Source organism: Pseudorca crassidens, chromosome 6 (genome assembly GCF_039906515.1).
Source record: "Pseudorca crassidens isolate mPseCra1 chromosome 6, mPseCra1.hap1, whole genome shotgun sequence".
NCBI lineage: Eukaryota > Metazoa > Chordata > Mammalia > Artiodactyla > Delphinidae > Pseudorca > Pseudorca crassidens.
Window position 1 is genome coordinate 15,892,536 of NC_090301.1, and position 12,590 is coordinate 15,905,125.

The 12,590-nt window shown below is 41.9% G+C and overlaps 1 protein-coding gene across 3 annotated transcripts in view; it reads left to right on the forward strand.

Moving 5' to 3' along the window:
* The window catches only part of PAX3 (paired box 3), a 95,964-nt gene that overhangs the window by 67,924 nt on the left and 15,450 nt on the right, over positions 1-12,590 (forward strand). For all 3 annotated transcript variants that reach the window (XM_067740439.1, XM_067740438.1, XM_067740436.1), the window contains exons 6-7: positions 6,740-6,905; positions 7,784-7,998. In XM_067740439.1, the coding sequence (XP_067596540.1) occupies positions 6,740-6,905; positions 7,784-7,998 (381 nt within the window). The remainder of the gene's footprint in view (positions 1-6,739; positions 6,906-7,783; positions 7,999-12,590) is intronic.

Below are 12,590 nucleotides of genomic sequence, written 5' to 3' on the forward strand. Positions count from 1 at the left end.
ACATTCCTTTTTTTTTTCCTCCCAGAGGGGGGAAAAAAAAAACACCTTCTAAACCCTTCTGGATAAAAATGAGACTAAAGCTTTAATAAATTAGACCTATGTCAGTATTCCATAAAAATTTGTTTAGACAGTAGCTATGTTATATTTATCAGAGTCAAATCTGAGTACACAATCTAAGAATGATTGTACAGCAAAGACTAATTTGCCTAATTCACCTCCTGGGTAGCTGTTACTATGCAAATAAGGGCGAGCACTAAAGTTTTGTAAGGAAGGGTGACTTGCAGACATTTATGATGTGTAAACGTTTTAGTAAATATTCCATCTAAAACTCCAAGAAGTAGGCAAGCATTGTTCTCTTACCACCCAGGTAATGGAAGACAGGAAAGGAAGCTGCTTGTGGAAAAGCATTTAACTAGGAGTCTCAGAAGATGTGGGTTTTGGTTTCAGCTTTGCCAAAAATGTTTTGTTGGGCAAGTCGCAATTTTGCTGTAATCCTGCTGGACTTCAGGTTTTTCAAAATTTAAATACAAATTTGAAAATATGGGGTTTAGATCAGATGATCTTAGTCTGGGTCCATGGATGACCAGGATAATCATGGATGGACTTCAGGAGATCTGGGAAACTTGAGATTTGTGCACAAATGTTGTGCCTTTGCCTGTGTGTGTGTGTGTGTGTGTGTGTGTGTGTGTGTGTACACAAGTGTTAAATAGGGAGAGGGCCCCTAGCTCTCATCATATTCCCAAAAATCACCACCTCCTGTTCTTTCTTTCTTTCTTTTTTTTTTTTTTGGCAGCACCACACAGCTTATGGGATTTTAGTTCCCCGACCAGGGATTGAACCCAGTCCCTCAGCGGTGAGAGCGCGAAGTCCTAACCACTGGACTGCCAGGGAAATCCCCCCCGTTCTTTCCTTTAATTAAAACCCCCTAGGATGCATGATCTCTCAGGACCCTTATAGCATCAGTAATTTGTGATCCTCAGGGAAGCCCAATGGTGGTTTAAAGCCATCTAACAGATCTGTATAGTTTATTTTTATTTTATTTTTTGCGGTATGCGGGCCTCTCACTGTCGTGGCCTCTCCCATTGCGGAGCACAGGCTCCGGACGCGCAGGCTCAGCGGCCATGGCTCACGGACGCAGCCGCTCCACGGCATGTGGGATCTTCCCGGACCGGGGCACAAACCCGTGTCCCCTGCATTGGCAGGCGGACTCTCAACCACTGCGCCACCAGGGAAGCCCCAGATCTGTATAGTTTAAAGATAGGTACAGAATATTGGTCCTGAACTCCATAATAAAGCAAAAATGTGGTCATCCTACAATTCTCTGCAGGAGTTTGCCCTTGGGATACATAAAGATGCAGTTAAGTACACTTTCATGTGTGTCGTGATCCTCTGACATTCACAGGAGCGTGGCATTTCTCCTCATCAGCCTTGCTCATCCTTTCCCCAACCTGCTCTCCATACAGTGGTCAAGGCTGGGTAGCAGCAATGGGAAGAGGGCTGGGCGTGTGAGATATGGGAGAGAGGGAGTGGAGTGAGTGGGAAGGTCCAGGGAACAAGCAGCTTGTCCTGAATTTACCTACTTGGAAAGTACTGTAATTGGCACTTTAGTTTCAGCTCTAGTATTTTTTTTAAATCATTTTTTTTTTAGATGTTGGGGGTAGGAGTTTATTAATTAATTAATTAATTATTGCTGTGTTGGGTCTTCGTTTCTACGCGAGGGATTTCTCTAGTTGTGGCAAGCGGGGGCCCTCTTCATCGCGGTGCGCGGGCCTTTCACTATCGCAGCCTCTCTTGTTGTGGAGCACAGGCTCCAGACGCGCAGGCTCAGTAGTTGTGGCTCACGGGCCTAGTTGCTTCGCGGCATGTGGGATCCTCCCAGACCAGGGCTCGAACCCGTGTCCCCTGCATTAGCAGGCAGATTCTCAACCACTGCGCCAGCAGGGAAGCCCCTCAGCTCTAGTATTTAATGAAACATTTTATAATCTTGTTGAGAATTCTCTTTCTAAGGATTAATGATTACATTCTCTTCCCATTTTTTAAATGGCATTTGAAATAACCCATCTGGAACAATGTAGGTTAGATTGCCTTTGAGGACCACGCCAAAAATGTGAACCAGTAATTTATTGACGGGCAAAATTAGGCTTACACCATGGGACAATTAACACTAATCCATGAACCTTGGAAGCAATTTGGACCTAAGTCTCCATTCAAGCCAAACTGGCGTTCAATTATTTGAGGTGTTATTTGGGTACTTTCCTGTTTGCTCAGGGGCACAAAAGGCTTTGGCTGTAGACCAGAGAGCTTAGAAAAAAAAGCAAGTCTCTTAATTCTTGGATTTCTCAGTGTGGTTTGTATTTAATAACTAACATTTACTGAACACAGTATCTCTTAGGTGTTTTGCAAGCTTTGATTGTATTGTCTCATTTAATTGATTATATTGTCTCACTTAATCTTGTGAGGGAGCTTTTTTTTTTTTTTTTTGTGGTACGTGGGCCTCTCACTGTTGTGGCTTCTTCTGTTGCGGAGCACAGGCTCCGGACGCGCAGGCTCAGCGGCCATGGCTCACGGGTCCAGCCGCTCCGCGGCATGTGGGATCTTCCCGGACCGGGGCACGAACCTGTGTCCCCTGCATCGGCAGGCGGACTCTTAACCACTGCGCCACCAGGGAAGCCCTGAAGGAGTTTTTTATTTCTCCCATTTAGCAGATGAGAAAACAGAGACCCACAGATATTATGCAAATTGTTCAAGATCACAGAGGTAGTGAGGGGTGGGGAAAGGTGGGATTCAACTATTGCCTGGTCTGCACTGCTTCCATGTGAATGAAAAGTATTACCGTATTTCTTAAAATATTAAGTTTTTTTACAACTTTCATTGTTGAGAACAAATTGGTACTTTTTTTACTCGTGAAGAGAAAAATTTATAAAGACCTGTTCTTTTGTGATTCATTACCTTTTATCCCTAGTTATTATGATGTTATATTTTAAATTTTGTTTCAAAAAATCATTTGATATTATATTACTCCAGAATGGATCTAAATATCACGTCCAAAAGCGTGAATATGACTTTGTAGAAGGGCTCTGAAGAGAGACGTACAAGTAGGGAAAGATCCAGGAGCAGATGAAAATGAACCAGGCTGCAGTTCATCAAATGAAATAAAAACTTGGTGCGAGGGAAGGTTCTGCTGTAGTGTGATATTATACAGGCAATTGTAAGCAATTACCCACGCCTGGGAGTAGTTATCCACCAATGTATGTCTCCCGCCCTACTTTCTTACCATGCTAAGTGTGATGTGTAAGGCCAGGTAATGCTGCGTGGGGAGAGTGAAATCACATTGAATTAGAGATCGTAGAATGACATTTAATAGGTAGATAGCTTAGTAAAACTTGTTCTTCCTGCCCTTCTGGCTGAGAAATTGGTGGAACACTCATATTGTCCTCCAGAACATCAAAGGCCAGTTTGTCTCTGTTGCAATTGCTACTCTTTTCAAAACAAAGTTTCTCGTGATAGTAACAACTGAATCATAGATGCCTTCCACCCATTTTAGATGAACATATTCAGTATTCTGCACTTATACAAGCCATTCAGTAGATTATTCCTTGATTGTCTGTTAGGAATTAGACAGACAATATTGGAAGAGTTGGGTAGGACTTCTGAGGGCAAGGGAATGTCTTTCAGTCAAAGATGGGCTAATAACAGTACCCCAGGATCACTGTGCATAGCCAGTTTGGGTACTTAAAATGAAGGTGATTTCAAGGGCATTTTTTTTTCTATTAAAAATAGATGTTTATGAATTTCAAAGCATAAAGAAGGCAAGGGCTGTTTCCCATTTTGCAACTTCAGTATATTTTTCCTTTAGTGCTTCTGTTGGCAGTGTCAGCTGGTTCTAGGAGATGCAGAGGCTGGCAGGGGCAAGATGATAGAAAAATCTGGTTAAGGGCTTCCCTGGTGGCGCAGTGGTTGAGAGTCCGCCTGCCGATGCAAGGGACATGGGTTCGTGCCCCGGTCTGGGAAGATCCCACATGCCGCGGAGCGGCTGGGCCCGTGAGCCATGGCTGCTGAGCCTGCGCGTCCGGAGCCTGTGCTCTGCAGCGGGAGAGGCCACAACAGTGAGAGGCCCGCGTACCGCAAAAAAAAAAAAAGAAAAAAAAGAAAATTCTGGTTAAATGGCCAGAGACAGGCAGCTCAGTCTTCAGTAAGCCCTGCTTCCCTCAGGAATAGCCCTCTGGATTTATTTAGCCTAAATTTAAACAACATTTAAATTCCTTCCTTTGGGAAACTCTGAAACCTCCTGTTGAAGGTTTGTTTTTCAGTAAAGATTTGCTTCCCAACTATTTCTCTTCATCTTATATTGTAGTTATAATATATGCTGTATTGTAACTATAAGAATTTTTATTCAACTCCTGGTAGGTTTATTCCATGTCATCAATATTTACTTGTATCATTTTGGAAAAATGGAAATAAAACCCCCAAAACTTTACCCCTAGCCTTTTGGATTTAATGTTTTGAAGGGATTTGTAGTTATGATGTTTCTTCTAATTTATTATCTGAGCAAAGACATTTTTGATTTAAAAAATTGGATTATGGAGGCGTTAGCATGAATGTAGATCAAAAGTAGGTTAAGACTGATCAACTAACCAGGCAGAGCCCACCCACTGGAAAAATCACATTTGGTTTGCTTATCTAAAAGTTACAGCAGGAAGTTGGCACAGAGAGATTGGCAACATGCTCTGATAATGTCAGAAGTGGCAAGCTTCTGAGTTCTTCATAAGGGATCTCACCAGTAGATTTGAAGACAGTAAGTCTGAATGAGTGAAGTCACATCAGAACTTCTGGAAATTCGACTCTCCTCCCAGCCTAGTACATTAACCTGAAGGTGCACTGCCCATGGGCTGGTCTAGATAAGTGTGGGGAGGAAAAAAAAAAACAACCCATCACCTGAGCCAGGTGTGCCTCATTAATCTGGAGGTTTTATACTATAAAATATGACACAGTGCGTGGTATGGGACAGTGCATTCAGGCAAGAAAACAACCCTAATTTCTCACCCCCAGCCTCCTCAGGCTAACCAGCTTGTTCCAAGCACTTCCCTGAAAACAGTTTCCTTACCCTGATGCCTTTGGGAGTCCCGGTAACAGACGCTTAGACTTGCGCTGAGAAAACACAATTGACGCAGACCTGAAATTGAGTGCTGTCAATGGTTCTGTTATCCCAGGTGGCAATTTCTTAAGTTAAGTAAAACTCTAATTCAATTATGTATCAACATGGGAAAATATTGACTTCCCTTCTTTTCCTGTTGGAAACTTAAGGAGTATTCAATGTTAGTGTTCTGAGGAAGTTCAAATAGCTTTCCTTACAACTGTCTTGCATCATGGTTAGAGATGACCAAACTCTTTTCCAGATAAATGCTTGGGTGATTGGCAAAAGTTTAAGCAGATACCTTGGCAAAGTATCTGTTAAACTGGGCTTTCTTGCTACAGAAGGGAGACATTCCTCTCTCCACTCTTTTAAAAATTTTAGGGCTTCCCTGGTGGCGCAGTGGTTGAGAGTCCGCCTGACGATGCAGGGGACACGGGTTTGTGCCCCGGTCCGGGAGGATCCCACATGCCTTGGAGCGGCTGGGCCCGTGAGCCATGGCCGCTGAGCCTGCACGTCCGGAGCCTGTGCTCCGCAACAGGAGAGGCCACAACAGTGAGAGGCCCGCATACCGCAAAAAATAAAAATAAAAAAAAGTTTTGTGACTTGAAATTTACATTTAAGTTGTATAATTGTTAACTTTGTTCTATAAGGAAATCAAGTCTCAACTTTTCTTAGACATGCTGGTCTCTTGTATCTCTTCCAACTGGCGTGACCACTTTTCGAAATCATATCCAAGTTTTAAAAGGAGTTGAAACTTTGTCTCCACTCTAAACTTCTCCTAATTTCTCTGCATTTTCACACATGGAGTTTCTACCTCCTGTGAGCAGTTATTTTGGTGACCTTGATTACTCCGTGAGTTCCTAGAGGAGGAGACAGTAAGCTACTGGAGCGCAGGGATCCTATCTTATCCACCCCTTTAGCCCTCTGTTGAAAAGATAGGTGCTTACAGCTGCTGTTGAAAGAAATAATAAATAAACCCACTATTTAAAAGAGCTTCATAGATAAAAGGCTTTCATTTCTTGAAATACTTACCTCTTCAGCATCTATTTCCATGAAGACCAGCACAATGTCTCACACTTTGGAAGGGATGGTAGCATAGCTCCATTTATCCTTCTGGTTAATTTATATGACTTTCCAGGAATTGTGCACATAATGTCCATAGAAATACAAACACATTGATAAGACTATAAAAAACAAGGGTTAGTGTGATAGGTAAGACCAAATTAGGACACGTGTCACGCGGGGGCCAAACAGACTCCTGGATCCTCCCCGCTATGCTGCGGTACATGAAGGTGGGAGGGTGCTTATGGTGATGGCAGGGAGTTCCCGTTGTTCCCATCCCTGCTTAGCCATCCCTTCCCATGGTCACCCCCCCGGGCTCGTGGGGGCTCTGCAGGACCATTGAAGGCCCTCGAAGTCCCTCTACTGACCCCTGACATCTAACTCTCCTTTCTTCCCTGACAATACAACCCAGAAGGTGGAGGGCTCTTGTGTCTATTTGCCCTGTCAGTAAGGGGCCTTTAATCTGTTTTAGCATGAAAAATTCATTAAGACTGTACTATTATTTCATCAGTGAAATCCTCAAATTTTAAATTAAATCCATAGGTCTGGTTTAGCAACCGCCGTGCAAGATGGAGGAAGCAGGCTGGGGCCAATCAACTGATGGCTTTCAACCATCTCATTCCGGGGGGATTCCCTCCCACGGCCATGCCGACTCTGCCAACATACCAGCTGTCCGAGACCTCTTACCAGCCCACAGCTATTCCACAAGGTATGGAGGAATGGAGTCGGGGGTTAAGATGCAACGCCCAATCTTGTTCCTTGCTGCTTAATTTATGCAGTGAAATTTTCTGCGGTGTCCTTGTGGCTGTTTGTATGCTCATTACATTACATCAGGTTGTCCTGAAAGTACTGATACCTGTCCCATTTCAGAAACATAGTTTGTCCTGTGACCTGTCTGAACCTCTCTAGATAAACTGTGTTGGAATATAATACTGTTTCAGTATTTTAAAACAAAACAAAACAGCATCCCTAAATAAGCATGCAATTTGCTTTTCCTTTGTTAAAACTTTACATTTATACTCCAGTCTGCCATTAACTGAAGTTCTGTGACGGCTCCTAACTGCAGTAGGAATAGAGGGAAGGTAAGCTTTGATAAAAAGTCCCTCTGTCTTAGTGCATAGAGGTGAATGGGATAAATGATAAAACTAAATTAGTTTGCATTATGAAAGATAGCCTTGCAGGCATTCGAAACTATACTGTGACACTAATGTTCAGGTGCTTTGGAAGTAAATTTGATAAGAAGCTTGAGACTTGCAATTCTTACATGGGTTAATCCTCGTGTTGATGAATAACATTCACTACCAAAATAGGTTTGTTCGCACTGTCGATGTGATTTCTGAATTTCTGTTCTGGGCGAGTGTGCGTTGAAACTATGTAGATAAATTATGTACTTGCACATACGTGCAGAGATGTGGCTGTATTTGTTATGAGTGGTTCTAGACCTGAGTGTCAAGAAGGACAGTTTGAAATTTACATGTGGCTGACCAGGATATACTGCTGATGGCTTGGTGACTGTGAACTTTTGTACTGAACTTTCTCTGCTGGCCTCCAAAGGAGATTTATGGCTGATGACCTTCTTCCTTGCAGCCGTGTCGGATCCCAGCAGCACGGTCCACAGACCTCAGCCGCTTCCTCCAAGCACTGTACACCAAAGCACTATTCCTTCCACCCCGGACAGCAGCTCTGCCTACTGCCTCTCCAGCACCAGGCATGGATTTTCCAGCTATACAGACAGCTTTGTGCCTCCGTCCGGGCCCTCCAACCCCATGAACCCCGCCATTGGCAATGGCCTTTCACCTCAGGTCAGTCCCGTGTTTCCAGACAGACGATTTGCTGTATACCAGAACCAAATAGTCAATTCCCCGAGGCAGTCATATAATGAATTGCCAAATTTAAACCATAATGTATTCTTTATACAAGCCACATGATTTCAGTTTTCTGGTTTCCTTTCTCTCCACCCTTCCTACGGGCTGTATCAAAAGTTGTAGCTTAGACTTAAAATCCAAGTGACTTTTAATGTAATCACAGAGATTGTATGTTATACTTAGCTGTCAAGGCATTCATCTTCTGCACTCCTTGTTCAGGGTTTTGGGTAAGAGGTTCACACACATTTCTTTTTTTAATGGTATTTGGTCAGCTGATAGGGTTGTGAGCAAAAACACTTAATTAGAAAACACCAAAGCTTTTATACAGTATTTGGAGAGGAGGTTCACAAGTTGTGTGGAGAGAGACCCAGCTGATGACTACAGAACTCTAGGATAAATGAGTTATAAACGCACAAATTAGGAGAATTACTGCTCTTTGGGAATATATAGATATTTGAATGTTGTAATTGTTTTTCTAATTTGCATTGAACTATGAGCTTTTCTTGAGAGATTATATTAATAAATTGCCTTGATAATTGCATGTCAGAGGGTTGGTTAAATTTCCTACATGTGGCATCTGTCTGAGGTTGACATTATTAGCAGTTGTTTAAATACAGATCACTTGATTTTATTAGAGAGCACTTGGCCCAGGTGGCGAGGAGAGCTGCCCGCTGAATTTGGAGAAATGTCACGAAGGGGTTGCAATCTATAATTGCAATCGAGAATCTCTTCAGGGCCGAGAGTGAGAGTTTTAACAGCTTTATCTTTTCTTAACCCCCTTTTTCCTCTTGGTGGTTAGAAAAACAGAGAGAAGCTCAGAATGACACAAATGAAAAGTGAAAAGACAATTATACTCAATTACACACTAATCACTGACTATCACTGCTGCCTAAACACCAAGAGGGCATTCTAATAGGCAGAAAATGAGATTTTAATGGCACAAAGGGTGGCCAAAATAACGACTCATATATCTTTGCCTTCTTCGTTTTCTTCAACTTGTGGTCGGCATCTTGGGAGTGGAGTTCCTGGGCTCTGCACAACGGTGATAACTCCGAGCAGCTGAAAAGTTCAAAGCCGTTGGAGTTGAAAAGAATGAATAGCAAAGGCAATGAAATAAACATTTCTGCCTAAAGGCAAAAGTTCATAAATCCTTTTTTGTAACAGTGAATGTAATTAAGTTTCATAGATTCCTATAGCACATCCTGGGATAAAAAATAAGAGGTGGCTTTAAGCCTCAGCTGAAAAATAACAACATGAAAACAATGGACATGCTTCCTACAGGACTTTAATACATTTAATTTCCAAGTGCTCGCCTCTGTGAATGTGATTTTGCATGAAAATCATGGATTTATATTAATAGATTCATCTTTAAATGTCTGGATCTATAGCATAGAAGCTTCTTCCACAGTTTAGAAGTAACACCAGAAGTAGTTATCTCTGCAGTTTTATAAGTCATTTGGGGCCATAGAAGAGCTTTTTATGAACATGATTTAGTTGAAAGTTTGCATAAAAGTAAACTTCAACTCGAACCACTTCTGTAAGGTGAGACCCAGGATTCTTTTGGCATTTCTTAGTGTTCGAGCATAATAAAAATAATGACACGAACATGTATTCTCTAAGTGAAGCTCCTAGTTTCTTGTATTATAGATGTCTGCTCTTGTATGTTATAGGAAGTATAAGTGTATTATACTGTGTTATATAAATGGAGGTACTAGCACTTGACCTTGAAACTGTTAATCCTTGATTTCAAGAAGCCTGGCTGTGATTCCAGAGTTGGCGGTAGGGTGGGAATCATTCCAATATCAAGCCATGGAAAATTCCACAGGCAACTTCTCCTGTATTTCTTTACTATGCTCTTACACATTATGTTAACTCCTCACTTATTAAATTGCAAATATCCAGGACATCTTGCATTTCTACCATATATTTCCTCCTCAACCCACCACTAGGAACCCATGTTGTCTTAGTTCTCGTAGCATCTCCAGTGAGTTAGAAAAGAAATGAAGAATATGAAGCTCCTCCTTGTTTCCTTAGGCAAAGTTGGAGGAAAAAAGGCTGAGTGAATCAATATCTTGCCAGACATATTTACAGAAAGATGGAATAGGGACATTAGGAGAGTTGGGAATTAAAACAGATTTCTATAGCCTTTCAGATTTACCATTTCTCAGGAATGCCTCTATTTAAGCAAGGTGGGGAGGTGTGCACTACCCTGTTTGTGATTGTTTGGCTTTATTAAAAATATTGTAAAGAAAATTTGAAGAAAAGAGTCCACGTCTAACAGCTGGTTTACCTGTTAACGAAAGAAGAGAGTAGAGAAAGTGTGGTCATGGCTTAGTCTTTTTCCTTGCTATAGAGAAGTGCTTATTAATATACTGGATCATATTACATTAAAAACAGAACTAAACCTGCGACTGCCATTTCTCCTCTTCTCCTCCAACTTTTCCATTTCCTCTGTCTCTATCTGGACGTCTAATATACAGACAAATCAACTGCGGCTCGGAGAGCTTGTGGTCACAGCGCTGAGTGAGAGAGCTGGGGCTGGACAGAGGATTCCCAGCTCCTCCTCTCGAATCTCATTCATGATAGCACCCAGTTGGGTGAAGAGGAGACAGGTTTCATAAAAAATAGAGGTGGGGGTCTTATTCATATTTTAAAATCATTTTATAGAAACTAGTTTTCTAAACTTTGGATTTGGGTTAATTAACACTCTTTTTGCTAATGCACTCTTTACATGCTTTTTAAAAAAATTTTATAAATTTATTTATTTATTTTTGGCTACATTGGGTCTTCGTTGCTGCTCGCGGGCTTTCTCTAGTTGTGGCGAGCAGGGGCTACTCTTGATTGTGGTGCGCAGGCTTCTCATTGCGGTGGCTTCTCTTGCTGCGGAGCAAGGGCTCTAGACACTCGGGCTTCCGTAGTTGTGGTACGTGGGCTCTAGAGCACAGGCTCTGTAGTTGTGGCACACAGGCTTAGTTGCTCCGCGGCATGTGGGATCTTCCCGGACCAGGGCTCGAACCTGTTTTCCCCTGCGTTGGCAGGCAGGTTCTTAACCACTGCGCCACTAGGGAAGCCCTACATGCTTTTTTGCTTTACACATTTTTCTTATCAATCTTTTAACTTCCCCCAATAATAAAAAGTACTTCATTGTTATTGTAGAAAATGGAAAAAAAATTTAAAAAGGTATCTCTAGAGTAGGAAAAAAATTCCCCTGCGGAGTCACTATTAATATTCTTGCATATTGCCTTTCAGCTCTTTTTGGGTCTTATGCTTAAAAAAAAAATATATACACACACACACACACACACACACACACACACACACACATATAATTGAGATAGTATGCATGTTCTATGTTATATAATATGTAACTTTGCATCTTACCTATTCCCTGCCTTTACTCTTCATCATAGGTCTTTACCTACCTATTCATTTAAATTGATTTGGAGCTAAAGTTTTTTGAGTCATTATGATCAATTCATTGTAAATCTCTTTAGTGGATGCTATTTTATTTGTGCATTTTATTTGATTCTTTTCTTAGTGTCATCGAAATTGATGTATTGTTTGCCATTCAGACTTGGAAATCATGAGTTAGAAAGTATGTGAACCATTGTGAAATCGGCTTTCTAGTTTCTTGTCAAAGAATTAATAGACACCATTATGATAAGCAAATTGTTTCTCTGTTGGTGTGAGGGATGTAGTTGATTTTCCTTTGGGGTCTCTAACATATCTGCTCCCTTGAGCAAAGATTCTTTTAAAGCTTGGAATCAGGGACTTCCTTGGTGGTCCAGTGGGCAAGACTCCGTGCTTCACTGCCCGGGCCGCGGGTTCAGGAAACTAAGATCTCTCATGACCTGCGGCCTAAAAAAAAAAAAAAAAAAAATGCTTGGAATCAGAGCCATTAGTCAAATGGCGTTTCTTAGATTCCCTCAGTGCTTTTCCCAGAGAAATTCTCTGCTTCGGGAGGGATGGGTGTGAAGCAGTGAATCAGGAAAAGGTTCCACTGTCCAGCTGGTGGGATTAGAGTAGTAGTAGACTGACAGGCATCTATGACATTCCAAATCTCAGAATCCTGACGAAAACTTTTAGAAGCTTTGGTCGTATCCTTCCTCAAGTTGCTAAAAGTGTCTGTGTGTTACTGAATCATTGGAAAAGTGTATCTTGTTCTGAGGGAATCCATAACTGTATCTGGGGAATATTCCCATTTTATTTATGCAAAAGCTGAGGCCAGTGCAACACAGTTTTCCATGGGCTCCAGCACTGATATTCAACTCGATTTTCCTGCAGGAACCGTCAAAAGCCTTCACAGATGGAGGGCTGGGCTTCACACTCCCTCAAAAGCTGGATTTGTCAGGGAACTTGAGATTCTCAGGGATGGGTGGGTTGGGAATAGGCTAATTCCCTTGAAATTTTCTACTGTCTCTGAATTTCTAGGACCATTTGAACTATATAACCCTTTCAGGAGATGAGGCTTTTATAATGAATGACGAAACACGATCTGAGAAGGAAACCATTCAACTCCCTCTACCCTG